Source organism: Schistocerca gregaria, chromosome 11 (genome assembly GCF_023897955.1).
Source record: "Schistocerca gregaria isolate iqSchGreg1 chromosome 11, iqSchGreg1.2, whole genome shotgun sequence".
Taxonomy (NCBI): Eukaryota; Metazoa; Arthropoda; class Insecta; order Orthoptera; family Acrididae; genus Schistocerca; species Schistocerca gregaria.
In genome coordinates this window covers 53,969,015-53,989,817 of record NC_064930.1, presented here as the reverse complement: position 1 = coordinate 53,989,817, position 20,803 = coordinate 53,969,015, and the positions used below count along the sequence as shown (strand labels likewise).

The 20,803-nt window shown below is 41.4% G+C and overlaps 1 protein-coding gene across 2 annotated transcripts in view; it reads right to left on the bottom strand.

The window, feature by feature from the left end:
• LOC126295282 (phosphatidylinositol N-acetylglucosaminyltransferase subunit P) overlaps window positions 1-20,803 on the bottom strand; it is a 41,408-nt gene that overhangs the window by 13,044 nt on the left and 7,561 nt on the right. The window contains exon 2 of one of the 2 annotated variants that reach the window (XM_049987712.1): window positions 4,036-4,212. In XM_049987712.1, the coding sequence (XP_049843669.1) occupies window positions 4,036-4,175 (140 nt within the window). In that variant the 5' untranslated portion in view covers window positions 4,176-4,212. The remainder of the gene's footprint in view (window positions 1-4,035; window positions 4,213-20,803) is intronic. The other variant, XM_049987711.1, reaches the window with a different exon arrangement.

The window sequence follows — 20,803 nt, the reverse complement described above, 5'->3', positions numbered from 1 at the left end:
AGCCTATGAGGAAGAAGGATTACTATACGGTACTGGAATTGCAGATTAATTGGTAAGCATTTTACATTATTGTTAACTTCCTCGAATTTCTAGTTTCCAAGAATTTATTTTTCAAACGCGTTTATCTCTAAATGCCTTTTTTCACATTTGCGTGCAGTCTAACTCAAAAAGTATAGAACTGATCATTATAAAAACTTATATCATCATTTTCATAAAAATTCAAATTATATGTGCCAACTTGTGACATGATACAATCATTTTAAGGGTATTTTTCTTTGAATAATTAGAAGTAAAAAAAAAAACATAAAAATCTAAGTAAATTGTCCCAACACCGACAAAATTTTTAATTTTCATTATTTTCACCTGCACTGAGGTTCATATTCTTAGAAAATAAGTTAATGTCAAATCTAAACCTTTTTGATTTCAGATGAAAATCTGAATGGCTACACAGCACACATATGAACTATACTCACAACCTTTAGCCGACAACACAGCGTAACTTTGTCATTTTTGGCTGAAATTATTCAAAAAAATTCACAAAAACTGTTCGAAATATGAATGAAATGTTGTCAAAATTTGATTAAAATTTCCAAAAAGTCAGCGTTAAACAGCCTCCCAATGTGGCTTCCCCCCTTAAGCTACTTCTCTACCGTTCTACTCTCAAACAGCGTTCAGTAAAAACAAACACTTAAATCTCTCCTTGCGAGCTCTGGTTTCTCTTACTTTATTACAACAATTACTTCTCCCAAGGTAGGTGAGTGCTAACAAAATATTTTCACATTCTACGGACAAGCTCGATGGTTGAAATTTCATGAGAAGATCCTGTCTTAATGACTGCACCTAAATTTGTGTACTGTATCCGTGGCAGTCTCTCCCGTACTTCACAAAAACACAAAACGAGCTGCCCTTCTTTGACTTAGCTAATTTAGTTTTCCCAATAGTCTTTGATCCACTGTCCAATTTTGTGCTCGATACTGTCGTAAAAGCGATAAATGATGTAAGGCAAAAGTACAAAAAAAAGATTTTAAACATAGTGGGACAGTCGTGCACCTCCTATGCTGTTTGTGAAACACATGAGAAATTGTTGTTAAGGGAAGAGCTTAGGTATAAAATTAGTAAGAGAACTGATACGAAGGCTATTAAAAATATGTTATCTCACATAATATTTGCAATGAACACAATTAAGGTACCAAAGCTGATCAGAATAAAATTGTTGTTGCGGATGGTAAACTGTTTGGTAGAGAGTTTAATAAGGCCAACAGTTGCGTAATACAAACAGCACACGGTCCCCAATGGAACCCAACCTCCAGTTAAGTTTGTTTGTTCATCATTGTTTTAGCTTTGTTTCTTATTTCGAATTTATATAATTCTCCATCTTCATTATTATAAAAATTATTCGATTCTAAAATATCCTTACCACAATCGGTATGTCTACATTTTTGTTCTTTGTGATCTACACCGAAAGTCACTTATTCAGTAAAGCAAAACTTTTATTTTGATGTCAAATTCATGTTAGCATTAAAATTCTGGCGTTAGAAGGTCACTATTATATGCTCATAAATGTGTAATTTGAGTCTTTGTGAGACTACCACTTAAAACGTTAGCTATTAACAATTTGCATGCCAGTTCGGCTATCATTCGAGCTGTGTCTTTTAGGGTTGAGTCTGGAACCTTAATTAGTATGCTTATGTCATCAGCAACCTTAGTTTCTGAATTGTCCTCTAATGTCAATAGGAAATCATTTACATAGCTCAGAAACACCCCACACATTATGTTCTCCCATTCTGATATTTTTGTGTCTGCGATAAGTGTCTCAATGGGAACACTGCTTTCCGTTATAGAGATGAGATTCCACCCATGTGTGATTAATGACATTATACATCAGTTTTATAAGCAGAATTGTGTTACCTATTAAATCGAAGGCTTTGTCAACGTCACAGAACATACGAACAAGATAATTTTTCTTGTTTAGCTCTGCTAGCGCTTCATTTGTGAGGTCTTGCACTGCTTTCTGTGTGGACAATCCTTTATAAAAGCTGAACTCCGAAATAGTTAATATGTTCTGCACAGTTAAATGAGGTGTTATCTTACCACAGGCCACTTTCTGAAACAGTTCTGCAAAGATTGGAACGAGTGATACAGGTCTGCAATTATTTGTCTGTATCTAGTTTCTCTAGTTTCACTTATGAGTGTTACTGCAGCATATTTAAGTCTATAGGAAACATGCAGAGTGTCACTGAATGCTTATAAAGATAACTAACAGCAACATTATCAAGTAAGCACAATATTTTACGAGGGTCACTCCAAAAGAAATGCACACTATTTTTGTAAAAACACAGTTTTGATTCTGCTTGTTTTAAAACTTAGGTAAACCTGTTCCCGTGAGTGGCGCCATCACAGCATGTCTTCAAGTTGGCTGCTACACTTGACGTTTGTCAGAAGCAATGTGCTGTCATAGAATTCCTGTGCTGTGAAAACATGATAGTGGGAAACATCCACAAGAGATTGAAAAAGGTGTACGGAGATGCTGCTGTCGATCGCAGTACAGTTAGTCGGCGGGCAAGCAGGTTACGTGACGGATGTGGGCACGGCAATATTTAGGATTGTCTTCGCAGCGGCAGGCCTCGTACTGCACACACTCCAGACAATGTGCAGAGAGTTAACGAACTGGTGACTGCTGACAGACGCATCACGGTGAACGAATTGTCACACTACATTGGGATAGCGGAAGAAAGTGTTTGCAGAATATTAAAAGTGTTGGCGTTAAAAGAGGTTTGTGCCAAGTGGATTCCCAGGATGTTGACAGTGGCTCACAAAGAAAATAGAAAAACGATATGCTGCGAACTTTTGGAACAGTACAAGAATGGTGGAGATGAATTTCTTGGAAAAATTGTGACAGGTGATGAAACATGGCTCCATCATTTTTCACCATAGACGAAGAGGCAATCAACGGAGCGGTATCGTGGAAATTTACCTGAGAAAAAAAAATTCAAAACCACACCTTCTGCTGGAAAAGTTATGGCTAAGGTGTTTTTCAATTCTGAAGGACTCTTGCTTGTGGACATTGTGCCAAGTGGAACCATCATAAATTCTGATGCATATGTGACGACACTGAAGAAACTTTGAGCTCGACCGATTTGTGTTCGACCACATTGGCAAAAGCAGGATGTTTTGCTGTTGCACGACACTGCACGGCCACATGTCAGTCAAAAAACCGTGGACACGATCATAAAACTCAAATGGACAACACTGAAACATCCACCTTACAGTTCTGACCTCTCTCCGTGTGGCTATCATCTCTTTGGGAAACTGAAAGACTCTCTGTGGAACAAGGTTTGAAGATGGTGACTCCCTTGTGCATGCTGCCAAACAGTGGCTCCATCAGGTTGGTCCAGAATTTTAATATGCGGATATACAGGTGCCGGTTCCAATATGGTGTAAGGCAGTTGAGAGGGATGGAAATTATGTGGGGAAATGAAAATAATGTCTGTAAAGGATGTATCTACATGCTGTAAAACTTTCAAACAAGTAGAATAAAGGATCAATTTAAAAGAAATAGTGTGCATTTCTTTTGGAGCGACCCTCATATATTCTTTTACACATTCATTCATAACCAGCACAATTACCACTTTTCAGTGACCTCAGACTGCTTTGTCTAATAAACAGTGTAAATGGTAATTATTACTACCTGGTACAGACAAACACTACATAGAAAAAATTCCTAATACTATAACACCACCAGAAAAAAAGAAGAATCTATAGTACAGCAAATAAACATAAAATGGAAGGAAAACTACTTTCTCCACTACTAAAAAAATATTACTATTACTATCTCCTTAAATAGACAACTGCTAATACAACTGTACACATTACTGTTTACATGCGTGAGAAAAGTGTACCAACTACATTGGCACACTTCTCTCTCTGTTCATTTATTAGGGTACGTCCAAACTACACGAGGCTGTCGCACTACTGCAGCCGCGATCAAACTATCCCAGTCGAGCTCGGCTCAACCGAAAGTACGGCACACCGTACCTGAGACCGAGCGAAGATGCCACGTCCGGCGGCACGTACGCCCACAGCAGGAAGAGTGCAGCCGACGTCACAGACGCCAGGTACAAGACGAACCCGTAGACGGCACGCGCCGGTGTCGGTGCCGGGGTGTGCTCGGGCATGGCTCTCGGCCGGATGCACACTGGAACAGGCCGCGGCCTACACTGTGCATTACTGAAATGTACAGCACTTTGGGCTAGTGAAGGATATACTATCCCTGCGTATTTCCCAATAAGACATCCATCTTTTCAGGAATTTGGATTTTTAGTTTGATGTTGAGGAACAGGTAAGCTGTTGTCTGCTAATAAGAGAGTTCTGCTTTATTTTGAAATTCTTTTTCATAATGTTCAACTTAATAGTACAAGGTAATAATATAATGCTGAGTCACAATATCACCACCACGACACTGAATGCCACTCGGTAGCTCACAACACGGTGAGCAAAGTACGTAATTATACCAGATACAAATGGGGAATCATTCTTGTGCAAATGGGAAAACCCACTAACACAAGCAACTTTAAAGGACACCAGGTGACTAGTGTTTCTGCAATGAAAAGGTTGGCAGCTGTTCACACACTAATGGTGAGCATCTATGAAAAATCACTGAAGAAAGGTGAAACAGTAAAGAAGTGACAAAGGTGTTTAAAACAGTGACTTGTCACAGAATGCAGAGGTCTGAGGATAGGCGTAAAAAAAAAAAAAGCACAGGCCTGCGGAGAGAGAGATGCTGACTGAATCACGTTTGGCCGTTAACAGAGCAATGCGTGAGGTCTCCAGCGATTACCGTAGCACAATACTGTCAAACTTTCACCAAACCCAAGTAAATTCTGGCCATATGTAGTATCCGAGCACTTGCAAATGAGACAGGAACTGAAATTGACAGTAGCAAAAGCTGAAATGGTTAACTCAGTTTTCAAAAGTTCCTTGAGGAAAAAAAAAAAAAAAAAAAAAAAAAAGGAAACCCTGGGAGAAGTGCCCCAGTTTAATGCTTGTAGGTTAAAGCTAGTTATAGTGGGAACTAGTGAAGTTCAGTGGCAGGTGAAACGAAAATTCTGGTCAGGTGAAATGGTTCAAATGGCTCTGAGCACTATGGGACTTAATTTCTGAGGTCATCAGTCCCTTAGAACTTAGAACTACTTAAACCTAACTAAACTTAGGACATCACACACACCCATGTCCGAGGCAGGATTCAATCCTGCCACCGAGCAGTCGCACGGTTCCAGACTGAAGCGCCTAGAACCACTCGGCCACCCCGGCCAGCTGGTCAGGTGAATACAGGGTTATAAATACAAAATCAAATAGGGGTAATGCAGGAGTAGGTTTAATAATGAATTAAAAATAGGAATGAAGGTAAGTTACAATGAAGAGGATAGCTAACACATTATTGTAGTTCAGCTAGACACGAAGCCCACATCTACCACAGTAGTACAAGTTTATATGCCAACTAGCTCCGCATATGACAAAGAGATAGAAGAAATGTATGAGATAAAAGAAATTATTCAGATAGTGAAGGGAGACAAAAATTCAATAGTCACAGGGGACTGGAATTTGATAGTAGGGAAAGGAAGAGAAAGAAAAGTAGTATGTGAATATGGAATGGGGCTAGGGAATGAAAGAGGAAGCTGCCTAGAAGAATTTTGCACAAAGCGTAACTTAATCATAGCTTACACTTTGCTTAAGAATCATGAAAGAAGGTTGTATACATGAGAAAGGTCTAAATACACTGAAACGTTTCAGATAGATTATGTAATGGTAAGACAGATTTAGGAATCGGGTTTTAAATTGAAAGACATTTCCAGGGACAGATGTGGACTCTGACCACAATCTATTGGTTATGAACTGTAGAGTAAAACTGAAGAAACTGCAAAAATGTAGGAATTTCAGGAGATGGGACTTGGATAAACTAAAAGAACCAGAGTTGTAGAGAGTTTCATAGAAAATTAGGGAATGATTGAGAAGAACGGGGGAAAGAAATACAGTCTAAGAAGAATGGGTTGCTTTGAGAGATGAAATAGCAAAGGCAGCAGAGGATCAAGTAGATAAAAAGATGAAGGCCAGTAGAAATCCTTGGGTAACAGAAGAAATATGAATATAATTGATGAAAGGAGAAATATAAAAACACAGTAAATGAAGCAGGCAAAAAGGAATACAAACGTCTCAAAAATGAGATTGACAGGAACTGCAAAATGGCTAAGCAGGGATGGCTAGAGGACAAATGCAAGGATGTAGAGGCATGTATCACTATGGGTAAGATGGATACTTCCTGAAGGAAAATTAAAGCTCCTCTGGAGAAAAGAGAACCACTTGTATGAATATCAAGACCTCAGATGGAAGATGAGTTCTAAGTAAAGAAGGAAAAGCAGAAAGACGGAAGGAGTATATAGAGGGCCTATACAAGGGTGATGTACTTGAGGACAATATTATGGACATGGAAGAGGATGTAGATGAAGATGAAATGGGAGATACAATACTGCATGAAGAGTTTGACAGAGCACTGAAATACCCGAGTTGAAACAAGGCCCCCGGAGTAGACAACATTCCACTGGAACTACTGACGGCCTTGGGAGAGCCAGTCCTGACAAAACTCTACCATCTGGTGAGCAAGACGTATGAGACAGGCGAAATACCCTCAGACTTCAAAAAGAATATATTTATTCCAATCCCAAAGAAAGCTAGTATTGACAGGTAAGAAAATTACCAAACTATCAGTTTAATAAGCTTCGGATGCAAAATACTAATGCAAATTCTTTACACACAAATGGAAAAACTGGCAGAAGCTGACCTTGGAGAAAATCAGTTTGGAGCTTGTAGAAATGTTGGGACACATGAGGCAATACTGACCCTATGACTTATCTTAGAAGATAGATTAAGGAAAGGCAAACATAAGTTTCTAGTATTTGTAGACTTAAGAGAAAGCTTTTGACAGTGTTGACTGGAATACTCTCTTTCAAATTCTGAAGGTGGTAGGGGTAAAATACAGGGAGCAAAAGATATTTCGAATTTGCACAGAAACAAGATGGCAGTTATGAATTGAGGGACATAAAAGGGAAGCAGTGGTTGGGAAGGGAGTGAGATAGGGTTGTAGCCTCTCCCCGGTGTTATTCAATCTGTATATTGAGCAAGCAGTAAAGAAAACAAAAGTAAATTGGGAGTAGGGAATCCCTCTATTTAGCGACAAAGTGTCATTCACCTCCAGCGGTAACATAAACTGGCATAATATGCACTATTGGGCAATAGAAAATCCACAATGGCTGCTACAAGTGTAACATCAGCAACCTTGTCGGGTTAATGTATGGTGCGGGATTATGGGAGGAAGGATAATTGACCTCCATTTTATCGATGGCAATCTAAATGGTACAATGTATGCTGATTTCCAACGTAATGTTTTATCGATGTTACTACAAGATGTTTTAGTGCATGACAGAATGGCTATGTACTTCCAACATGATGGATGTCCAGCACATAGCTCACGTGTGGTTGAAGGGAGGGAGGTGAGGGTGGTGAGGGAGGTGAGGGAGGGATTTTAAACTTAATGGGGCAGTCACACATTCCTGGTGAGGTGTGTAAACTGAGTTTTAGTTTTCATCCTAGTGTTTTAAATGTAACTGAAATTATGTCTGACAAACAAGAAGCACTGCTACATAAAGGGCTCAAGTATAATATTAATGAGAATTTTAGGAAAATAGATGTCGAAAACATGTCGACTCATTTTGTTTGCATTAGACACGCTCAGTTTCTAGAATTGAGCAAAATACAATTGCAGTGGCAACTCAAAGTGGTTAGGCAAGAATCTAATAAGACAATGGACAAACCCATAAATCAGATAAAATTAGTGAAAGCAGTCAATAATAAGCTAGTAGACGATGGGGTCTTTATCACGAAAGTTGGTAAAGGGAATACGGTTATAGTTTCCAAAAATGAATATATCAAGAAAACTTTAAAGTTTTTCTGAAAAATGTGATTGACAGTGGCAATAGGAATCCCACAAATGACATAAAAAATATTTTTAAAAAAGTTAATAGAAAAACTTGAGACATACTACGAAATTCCCTCGCCTAAAGAAGCACAGTTTCTTAATGTAACAAACCCTTGTGCACCAAAACTGAGCAAACAAATTAAGGTTTGTAAGGAATAAAATCCGATACAGCCAATTGTAGATGAGAGGGAAGGCTCCTTGAGCAAGATTGCTAGGAAATGGCTGTAATTTCTTAAGAATTATTATAAATTTAACTGGCAGTTTTCAGTAAAAAAAAGTATAGAGCTAACAAAATTATTGAGGATATACAGATAACAGACGATAGGACATTTCTTTCACTGGACACTATAAACCAATACACAAATGTCCCTGTGAACAACACTTTCGAGATTGTCACTGACAACTTTCAAAGACAAGGAGGCTTAGCTGAGAAAGAAATTGAAGAATTTACAGATTGCCTTTCTTTCTGCTTAAAATACAATAATTTCACGTTTGACTAAAAATATATGTTCAGAAAGATGGATTATGTATGGGTAGTGCAATTTCAGGTTTCCTGGCTGATAATTTTATTGATTACCTTGAACAGAAATTTTTCAACGATTATTCTGAACTTGCTAGCAAGAAAGTTTATTACTACAGATATGTTGTTGTTACATTTTTATTAATTAAAGGAAACAGTACCAAAATTGATGAAATAATGACTAAATTTAACAGCTTGCACAAGAAAATTGAATTTGCAGTCGTTATAAGGATGGAGATCTCTATAATTTTTTTTTTTAGATGCAAAGTATATTTTGCATATGCCTGGATATTCATTGAAGTTACAACAGTCACCCACTTCGTCATTATTGAAATTTAACATCAGCTGCTCATGTGAAAAATATGCTGTATTACAGATCTGGTACATGTATGATAAGAGGGCTGTCGCCCCATGGTAAAAAATGTTTTTACATTTAATCGATGTTTTTGGAAATGTAAAAAGGCTGTTTCTGATGTTAACTTTTCTGTATTTGTTTTTAATAAATTACTACGTGCTGTTATGTCAGGTATATTCCTATAAAATTTTATCTTTTACTTTACATCGGAGGGCATAACTTTATTCTTTTTTTTTTATTATGCCGCTACTGTGATTTGAAGTTTTGCAATGACTTCTGATGGTAAAAAACCATCACACGATTTTAAGGTTATTTTTTATGTAAGCTTTGCTTTTTCTACTGATGGTATTTGTTGTATTTGATGTCTGCATGTTTTACGCTTTGGAATGAAAGAGGACCTTTGACGCTTTTTTTCGTAATACGGAGTGTAGCTAGTTGGGTGTATAAGCTACAACCACACTGTACATTGGACTGGCAACTGCTAATGTTAAAAGACTGGCTCTTCTATAAATTTAAAAAATATTGTATGCAATAAAAGTGAACATATCTACCGGAAGCAATAATTGCAGACATGTTACACCTCATAAAAAATGTTGTGCTATTATGATATGGGCTTACATGGTTCCAATAATTTAGCGTGTATAAAAATCTGTATACTTTTATATATTATTCTCTTTCTGCATTTTTTGATAGTGGTTACAAATAGGGCAACATTTTTGTTAAAATACTCATATCAGATTTTGTTTTTTCAGCACAGCTGTAAAATACAGAATTTCAATACCTACAAATGATGCTGCCATTTATCCAGAATATACTGATTTTGAAATCTTCAAGACCTGAGTGAATATTTATGTGCCTTCTTTCAGACAGTACTTCATTATAGATAACTGCATCATCTGCAAAAAGTCTGAGCTTACTATTAATATTGTCTGCAAGGTCATTAATATACAACACGAACAGAAAGGGTCCCCAACATATTTCTCTGGGGCACACCAAAAGTAACTTCTGCACCTAACGACGACTCTCCATCTGAGATAATGTGCTGCACTCTCCTACCTGTAGATCTAGTCACAAATTTCACTTCATACCCCACACGATAAACTTTTGACAATAAGTATAGATGTTGTACCGAGTCTAATGCTTTTTGGAAATCCAGAAATATTGCAGCTATCCGACTGCCTTGATCTATAGCTTTCATTAAGTCACGTGATAGAAGTGCGAATTGGGTTTCACAGGATCGATGTTTTTGGAATCCGTGCCAGTCGGCATTGAGGAGGTCATTCTCTTCAAGATATCTCATTATGTCTCAGCTCAGAATGTGTTCTAAGATTCTACAACAAACTTATGTCAAGGACATTGGCTGATAATTTTGTAGGTCACTTCTACTACCCTTCTTGTATACACATGTGACCTGCGCCTTTTTCTGATAACTGAGCACATTTTTTTGTTTGAGGGATCTACGATAAATTATAGTTACGAGAGGTGCAGTAACTCATATTTAAGAAAGAAACTCTTCATTGCGCAAAATTGTGCCATAAGAATAGTAAGTGGTGCTTGACCACACTCTTCTTGTAGATGCCTGTTTAAGGAGCTGAGCATTCTGACAACTGCTAGACAGTATATTTATTCCCTCATGAAACATGTTGTAGATAATCCACTACAGATCAAAAGAAATAATGATGTACATACCAGAAGGAAAAATGACATTCATTACTCCACATTCAGATGGTCTTTTGCACAAAAGGGGTGCACGATGCCACAACTAAAATATTTTGGTAAGTTACACAAGAGTGGCACGTATCATCCCATAAAGTCAACTAACGTAACTGGCACTCCGCTTACGTCGAGTTTGAACAAACTTCTTCCGGAATTCCCAAATACATGTCACCGATCTCTGTTGTTTCAAAGAATACGGACCCCATAGCCCATGTGGTGGAAATGACACACCGAACACAGATCTCCTTATGTGCGGGTACCAGACGGATTGTGTGGGGGTTTTCTGTCAACTAATAGTAGATTTTTTGGGAATTTATGTACCCAGACAGGTGGAACCACACCTAGTCACTCTCGAAGAGCTGTAGTGGGACCGAGACACCACTGTCAATATTTCTCAACAGCCACGAACAGAAACACACCCTTTTCTGCAGGTCAGGCTCTTCAGTTCTTAAGCACAACAGTTCTCCAGTACGGTTTTAACTTCAGTCCCCATAAAAAAACGTTAAATTTCTTTTACTCGCATGAACCTGTCGACTCGATCTCCCGATCGACATATGAGGAGTTCTTGTCATTGTTTCCTGCACCTGTCTCTCTAATTCAGGTGAGCAGACACGCACTGGTCTGTTCCTGGGAGCATTTTGAGCCGATCACACAACCCGCAATTTTTTAATCGATTCCTGTATCGTGCTTTTTGCTAGTACAGGACGTCCTGGAAATTTCTCCTGAAACAAATTCTTTGTTTTCACAAAACATCTGGTGCAAATTAATGCTTCAACAAAGGCAACACGCTCGGGTAACGGCCATGGCATTATTAGACCCTCACATTAACCTGGCTTCACACAATGAAGCCTTTTTCTCAACTGCTTTCGACAATAATGATCGAAGCAGATAAAATGAATTAAAATTTGTGCTGCAACCAGGACTTGAACCCAGGTCTTCTTGCTTGCTAGGCAGAAATGTTAACCGTTACATTACCACAGCACGATGGTCAACATTGCTGCACAAACTACCTAAGTCGAGTGCCCTCCCCGAAACAAACTTCAATACATTTTTCCCTTATATATTATCAATGATAATAAAGAGACTTAAATGTCTCACGGAAAAATTTAATTACAAGATCTATATGCTTTCTACAAGTTCCATTGGCTGCGGTTGCAGCTGCCTTACACCAGAACTTAGTTCCACACAGTGTTGCTACATTAGAGGAAACGGCTAGTTTTTGCACAACTGTTTGGAGGGCGTTTCGGGAACAATTGACAGGAATAGGGGAAAGAAATACAGTAGAAGAAGAATGGGTAGCTCTGAGGGATGAAGTGGTGAAGGCAGCAGAGGATAAAGTAGGTAAAAAGACGAGGGCCGCTAGAAATCCTTGGGTAACAGAAGAAATATTGAATTTAATTGATGAAAGGAGAAAATATAAAAATGCAGTAAATGAAGCAGGCAAAAAGGAATACAGACGTCTCAAAAATGAGATCGACAGGAAGTGCAAAATGGCTAAACAGGGATGGCTAGAGGACAAATGTAAGGATGTAGAAGCTTATCTCACTAGGGGTAAGATAGATACTGCCTACAGGAAAATTAGAGAGACCTTTGGAGAGAAGAGAACCACGTGTATGAATATCAAGAGCTCAGATGGCAACCCAGTTCTAAGCAAAGAAGGGAAGGCAGAAAGGTGGAAGGAGTATATAGAAGGTTTATACAAGGGTGATTTACTTGAGGACAATATTATGGAAATGGAAGAGGATGTAGATGAAGACGAAATGGGAGATACGATACTGCGTGAAGAGTTTGACAGAGCACTGAAAGACCTGAGTCAAAACAAAGGCCCCCGGAGTAGACAACACATTCCATTAGAACTACTGACGGCCTTGGGAGAGCCAGTCCTGACAAAACTCTACCATCTGGTGAGCAAGATGTATGAGACAGGCGAAATACCCTCAGACTTCAAGAAAAATATAATAATTCCAATCCCAAAGAAAGCAGGTGCTGACAGATGTGAAAATTACCGAACTATCAGTTTAATAAGTCACAGCTGCAAAATACTAACGCAAATTCTTTACAGACGAATGGAAAAACTGGTAGATGCGGATCTCGGGGAGGATCAGTTTGGATTCCGTCGAAATGTTGGAACACGTGAGGCAATACTGACCTTACGACTTATCTTAGAAGAAAGATTAAGAAAAGGCAAACCTACATTTCTAGCATTTGTAGACTTAGAGAAAGCTTTTGACAATGTTGACTGGAATACTCTTTTTCAAATTCTAAAGGTGGCAGGGGTAAAATACAGGGATCGAAAGGCTATTTACAATTTGTACAGAAACCAGATGGCAGTCATAAGAGTCGAGGGGCATGAAAGGGAAGCAGTGGTTGGGAAAGGAGTGAGACAGGGTTGTAGCCTCTCCCCGATGTTATTCAATCTGTATATTGAGCAAGCAGTAAAGGAAACAAAAGAAAAATTTGGAGTAGGTATGAAAATTCATGGAGACGAACATCAACAAAAGCAAAATGAAGATAATGGAATGTAGTCAAATTAAATCGGGTGATGCTGAGGGAATTAGATTAGGAAATGAGACACTTAAAGTAGTAAAGGAGTTTTGCTATTTAGGAAGTAAAATAACTGATGATGGTCGAAATAGAGAGGATATAAAATGTAGACTGGCAATGGCAAGGAAAGCGTTTCTGAAGAAGAGAAATTTGTTAACATCGAATATAGATTTAAGTGTCAGGAAGTCATTTCTGAAAATATTTGTTTGGAGTGTAGCCATGTATGGAAGTGAAACATGGACGATTACTAGTTTGGACAAGAAGAGAATAGAAGCTTTCGAAATGTGGTGCTACAGAAGAATAATGAAGATAAGGTGGATAGATCACGTAACTAATGAGGAGGTATTGAATAGGATTGGGGAGAAGAGAAGTTTGTGGCACAACTTGACTAGAAGAAGGGATCGGTTGGTAGGACATGTTTTGAAGCATCGAGGGATCACAAATTTAGCATTGGAGGGCAGTGTGGAGGGTAAAAATCGTAGAGGGAGACCGAGAGATGAGTACACTAAGCAGATTCAGAAGGATGTAGGTTGTAGTAGGTACTGGGAGATGAAGCAGCTTGCACAGGATAGAGTAGCATGGAGAGCTGCATCAAACAGTCTCAGGACTGAAGACAACAACAACAACAACATGACGGGCCAGTTTTATGTGTCGCATCAAATACAGAGTCTGACAGACAGCAAAGAAAAATTTGAGTTTCTCTTTGACACCACCTCCTATTCTGTATAAGATTTCTTATTACTGTAATGTGTAAAAGATGGTGGCTAGGAATTACTAACTCACATTTGTATATTTAATAACAATAACAACAACTAGAATCGAAATCTAGCAAAACTGTTGTTTGGTAATTTTGGTACAGTAGATAAATGAAGTAGTAAATGGCAGGGTTACTGGCAATATTGGTGGCACCGGTATGGAAAAAAATAAAAAAAAAAAAACATAAATAAATGTTTAAGAGAGAAACTAGGAGCAGACAACTTCACTTTGTTTTTTTTTTTATTTGTTTGGTTCTTCATTTTGCACGTAATTAGAACTTCACACCATTCAGTGTTAGCCCATTCAGCACACACCATTCAGTGTTAGCCCATTCAGCATTTTACTTCATCACAGAATATAAATTCATTGAGCATTTTACTTTGTCACAGAATATAAATTGCATTTTATACGTAATGAAAATTAGTTGATCCCTTATCTTCTGCACTTTTACGTAACCAAAGCAATTACTTTTGATTCAGAGTACAGTATATGTGCACAAACATAAAAAAATGTATATAATTAATGTTGTTATTTTGCACTTGACAGAGTGTTCTTCATAGCGATCAGAGGTACGAGTTCCCTGTCACTGACAAATGTGAAGACTGTTTACGAGTAACAGAAACAGTTTTTATATGAGTCTCACGAAGTACTGAAGCAATTTTCGATATATTTTTGTTTTGCGGGTGTTCAGAGTATATTACAGTTTCTAGCACTGTGCGATAAATCTGTTTTCTTCATTGTTACAACATCCCTCCGTCTCACATATCAAACTGACAATTTTCGATCAAAATCAGAATAAACGCTGACAAGTTCGATTTTACTATAAACACTGTTTATTTTTAAGCAATAGACTGGAGGATTACTACATAGAACATAAATGTTCTATAGTTTATGCAGCCCTTTACACATCCTCACTCACTTTCTAGATCATTTACCGCTTGTGGTTTGCAGCGGACGCTAGTAAAACACTTATGGCAAGTTTAAAGAAAGCTACCGTTACAAGGTAACACCCGACAGGTATGCGATGCACCTAATGTACAGGTAATGCGGTTACAGATTCAACTGACCAGAGCTACCACGAAAACTAACACAACCTATGCTTACTTATGGTAGTGTATGGTAGCCTAAGGTAGTTTTACAACTCTAATAACAGTTAAAAAGGCAAAGAAAACCTACAGACGTTCAGCACATAGCCGTATTTACAAATTAATTTCTGATACGAATGTAAAATGACTCGTTCTACGTCATTACGGTTTATCGTGCAAATGATCCGTGGAACATGAAACTAACTAATTAACTTAAAAATAGTATAAGGTGCATCCAGAAAATAACTTCCAATCACTTCCTAATAAGGCACAAATAGTCAGATAGGAACATGTTTGTGCAGGAGTAGAGAGGAACGGTAGTGATTACTGCAGGATCCTAGGACGAAACGGCTGCTCCAATACTGTCTCTTGCCGACTGCGAAGTATGCACAGTTTTCCAATTTTTGCATGCTCGAAAACACACTAGCAGAGATCTGTCACCAATTGTGCCACGTGTACGGACACGACATCACGAGGAGCAGTACGATCAGATGACGGTGCAGGGAATTGGGTGAGGGATTGGTCGGTCGGTTGGGGTCAAAGGGACCAAACAGCAAAGACATCAGTCCCTTGTTTCAAATGTGATCCAGTCAGACAGTTTGACATCTCAGAAAAGTCAGAATGATAAAAGGGAAAAGGCTAAAAAACGTCAAAGTGCAGTCGTGTCGTCAATGGTAAAAACAATATGAGAGAAGTCAGCAAGAGAGCAAACCCACGGCTATGCCAGAGGCAGGAAATATCCCACCTCTAGAGCAGTACAGGCAAGACCACCTACTATTCAAAAGTGTTCAACCGCTAGAATGTAAAAGTGCATATTGTAAAAGGAGACTAACCAAATCTAAAAAGCGATAAAAACAGAGTAAAGGGAGAGAAAACAGGATCTCGGCCAGGGAGGGGGGTCGGGAAACTCCTAACACAGCTTACAGCGGGGGACACCCCAACCCTCACCGCACTGCCCCTACGACAGAGGGAGATTAAAAACCTTAGAACTGAAAATAAAAACCACTTTCACGGAGGAAGCTGAGAACCAGTTCGACCGTCCAGGAATCGTCCGCCAATATTAAAGGTAAAGTTTGGGGAAGTCTGTACTTAGTACGCAGAGCCAAAAGAAGGGGGTATTCCACCAAAATGTGGGCTACTGACTGGAAGGATCCACAACCACAAAGTGGGGGCGGCTCATTACGCAAAAGAAAATCACGGGTCAGCCCGGTACGGCCGATGCGGAGACGACACGAGGCGATCGAGTCCTTTCGGGAGAGGCGGAAGGAAGAACGCCACGGGACAGGTGTCACCTCAATCGCACGAAGTTTATTAGACAGGGAGGTAGCCCCCCCAAGAGTCGGTCCACGATTGTGCGAAGTGGGATTTGATACAAAGCCGTAAATCCACCGCAGGAGGGGTTACAGAGAAGGGAGGTTAAGTGACTGATCCCCAGCCAAACGATCAGCAAGCTCGTTACCTAGGACACCCGCATGGCCAGGGACCCAAAAGAAGTCGACGGAACAAGCGGCGCGGCGGAGATCAGCGAGACTGTCACGGACGGACGAGACCTAGCGATGGTGGAGAAAACACCTGAAGGCCACTCACGAGTGTGTACACAACAAAATACGGTCGAGTTGGAGTGTTTAGTAAAGGTAAGGGGCTGGGAAATTGCCGTCAATTCCGCAGTAAACACCTCACATGTAGTTGGCCGGAGATGACTTTCCGTGCCAACACAGAACATGAAGGCATATCCCACACAATCAGCCGATTTAGAACCATCCGAGTAAAAAACAGCAGCAACCTGAAACTCCCATAAAATTCAGAGGAAAAAAACAACGGAAAACCATCGGCAGGTGAATGGAATCTTTCAGACCTCGGCAGAAATCCATCCGAATTGGGGGCCGAGGAACTAACCGGCGGGCAGACGGGTGGGGTCGGGTGGGGGGTAGGAAGACATGGAAGGAAGCTGAAAATCACAGCGAAGAGACACAAGGCAGAGCCCAACCGGTAAACCCGTTTGAGGGCAGCAATCAGACGGGTGGCGTCCTTGATCTGGGAACAGGATAGAACAGGAAGGATGAGTGAGACAGGAACAGACAGCAACTGCATAAGAAACCAGAAGCTGGGACCATCGAACAGAAAGGGGGGGGTCCCAGCTTCAACCGAGAGACTATCGACAGGGCTAGTAGGGAGGGCACCGGAGGCCAAACGGATACCACGACGGTTAGCAAATCTGAGAGGTGCAGTGTGGAAGGAGCAGCCAAGTCGTAAACTTGACAACCGTAGTCCGAGCAAGACAGCACTAAAGATTGATACAAGGGGAGAAGAGTGGAGTGATCCACATCCCGAGAGGTGTGGGCAACGAAGCCAAGGACATTGAGTTTACAGAAACATCCTATCTTCAGAAGGATGATACGAGGCAATCGAGTGAGCTTGTTGTCGAAAAGATGACCCGGAAAATGAAACTGTGGGACCACAGGTAATCGTCGTGCATCGAGGAAGAGCTCCGGGTCGGGGTGGATCGTAGTATGGTGACAGAAGTGGACCACCCACGATTTTAAAGGAGAGAGTGCACACAGAGGTACACTGTATATCTCCCTGGAGCTGCTGCTCTGCAGAGGCCGTCGAAGAGGAACTAACCCAAATGCAGAAATCATCCACATACACAGCAGGGGTGACCAAAGAACCAACGGAAGCCACAAGTCCATCGATAGCAATGAGGAAAAGAAGTACACTCGATACGGAAACCTGTGGTATGCCATTCTCCTGAGTCCGTGGAGAACTATAAACAGTACCAACCCGAACCCTGAACGACAGCCAGAACAGGAACTGGCAGATAAAAATCGGGAGTGGGCCCTGAAGGCCCAACTGATGAAGTGTAAGTAAGATGTGATGCCATCAAGCCGTGTCACAGGTCTCGTGAAGGTCGAAAGTACAACCGAATGGCGGTGCTGGGAAAAAGTGTGGCGAACTGCGCATTCCGAGCAAAGTAAATGATCGATCGGAGACTGTCCCTCTCGGAAGCCACACTGGTAAGGGGGTCAATAGATTCCGAGATTCGAGGACCCAATCGAGTCAACGGGGTACCATCCGTTCAGGTAATTTGCAAATAACGTCTGTCAGACTAATTGGCAGATAGCTTTCGACAAACGGGGGATTCTTACCAGGCTTAAGGACGGGAATGACGATGCTATCCCTCCGTTGAGAAGGGAAGTCAGCCTGGAGCAAAATACGGTTAAGCACCTGGAGAAGATTTTGCTATTATGGAGTAGTAAGACATTAAAGCAACTGGTTACGAACAGAGTCTGAGCCAGGGGCCATATTGTGAGAAGAAGAAAGTGTGGAAAGAAGTTCCCATTCAGTAGAAGGTTCGTCTTAAGATTCTGACTGACAAGGGGTAAAACAAAAGGCAGAAGCTTCGGCCCGCTCTTTCTGGTGAAGGAAAGCAGCCGGATAGGAGGCTGATGCTGTTCCAAAATGTGTCGCAAGATGTTCCGCGAGAATTGACAGGTCCGTGCAAAGGCCATCTGGCAGGGTAAGGCTCACGAGGGTAGACTGTCTATGGCAAACTCGGAGAGGGCGAAATGTAGCCCATACCCGTGACAGAGGGACAGTAGAACCGAGGGAAGAAACAAAGCATTCCCAACACATCCCTTTGCTCCGTCTGAGTAAGTAACGGGCTTAGGTGTGAAGGTGTTTAAAGGTAATAAGATCGACAGTGGATGGGTGCGTCTCAAGACGTCGCAAAGCTCGACAGCAATCACTGATGTCAACTGCTGTACTCCACCACGGGACTTGCCGGCAGCGAAGTAGTCCACACGAGTGTGGGATAGCAAGGCTAGCAGCACTAACAATTGCATCAAACACGTCACACAGGACAATATCAATATAACCTGACAAAGAGGGAGGAAAAAAAAAAAAACAACCTGTGTGTGCGTCGGAAAGACCAGAGAGGTAACCTGTCCGTCGAGGAGCGCGAAGGTAGCAAGAGAATTGATGGGAAATGGTAACTATTGCAAAGTGTGGCGACCAGTGTAATGAAGGGAGGAGGGAGAAGAAAGATAGATCAATGGCAGTAAAGGTACGATGACAGGCACTGAAATGGGTAGGTAGCAGTCATTAAGAAGGCACAGGTCGTGTGGTCTGCAAGAAACTGGTTTATGGGAAGACCCTGACTAGATGGAAATGCACTGCCCACAACCCCACAAGGGATGAAGAGCATTAAAATCCAAAAGGAGGAGGAAGGGAGGAGAAAGTTGCTGAAGAAGGAGAAGTTAAGGCAGCAGGTGGAAGAGTCCTGACAGGAGGGAGATAAGGACTGCAAACTGTGACTCCAGAGGCCAGGTGGACCCTAACAGCAACCGCTTCCAACGTGGTTTGAAGAGGAATCCACGTGCTAGCAACATCAGTACAGACCAACGTACAAACGTCACCACAGGCCAGCGGGGGAATGACCCGATTTCGGCAGAAAGCACGGAACCCACAGAGGGCCGGTGAGTGATCGCCAAAAAAATGAGATTCCTGTAGAACCACACAAGCTGCAGAGTAAAAGGAAATAAGGGATATCAAGTTCGGAAGGTGACGGTAATATCCATTACAATTCCATTGGATAACCACAGAATGATGATTCAAAAGGGGGTCGAACAAGCTAAAGTCAGTCATGCCACCAGGTCACCACCCGTCACCGACAAGGAGAGGCGACATCCACGAACGGCAGGTCAGAGTCAGGTTGTGAAGGTGGGGACGAGACATGTGGTGACACCAGGGGCTCCTTGTCCCAGAACTTACGTTTCTTCTTCTTTTCTGTTTGAGATAGAGGAGGGCTGTGCTGCGAAAAGGAGCCAGCTGCAGCACGATCTGGAACAGAAAGAGAGCAGGTGACCTGGGAGGCCACAGACTGTGATTCTCGTGGTCGTCGGTGTGGCAGTAGACCTCTGGCCTGGAAGGTGCTGGGAAGGGGGTCCCGAGAGGGTCACCCTCGACTGGCGCTGCCGAAAATGTGGGACACTTCTCCAGCTGGGGAGGGGGAGGGGGAGCGGCACCCGGAGGGATGGGTGTGGGAACCGAAGGCGAGGGGGGGAGAGAGGGGTTCGGGACTAGGGTAAGGAAGGGGTGATGAGGCAACGAAAGCATAGCTAGATGTCATTAACGCAGGATGAAGACGTGCGTACTTCCTACGAGCCTCAGTGTAGGGTAGACAATCGAGGGACTTATACTCCTGTATCTTCTTTTCCTTCTTATAAGCAGGGCAATCTGATGAATGTGGAGAATGATTGCCACGCCAATTAACACACACTTGAGGCGGAACACAGCAACTCCCCTCACGGAACGGACGTCCACAGTCACCATAGAGACGGGTATGCGAACAGTGGGAAGGCGTGTGTCCAAAATGTAAGCACTTAAAAACACCTCATAGGAAGTGGGATGTACGGCTTCAGGTCACATTGATAAACCGTAATCTTGAACTTGTCAGGGAGGTTGTCCCCTTCAAAGGCCAGGATAAAGGCACCAGTATCAATGCGATTGTCCTTCGGGCCCTTCTGAACATGCCGAACACAAAGTGAACACCCCGTCATCCTAGATTGTCCTTAAGACCCTCGTCAGTTTGAAGGAGGAGGTCCCTGTGAAAAATTACACCTCGAACCATCCTCAAAGACATTTGGGGGTAAGGGACACAGGAATTGTGCCAAGATGGTCACAGGCACGAAGGGCCACAGACTGGGTAGCTGAAGCAGTTTTGATCAACAATGAACTTGGCCGCATCTTGCTCAGAGAGTCCACTTCGCCAAACAAGTCTTCAATGTGTTCCACAAAAA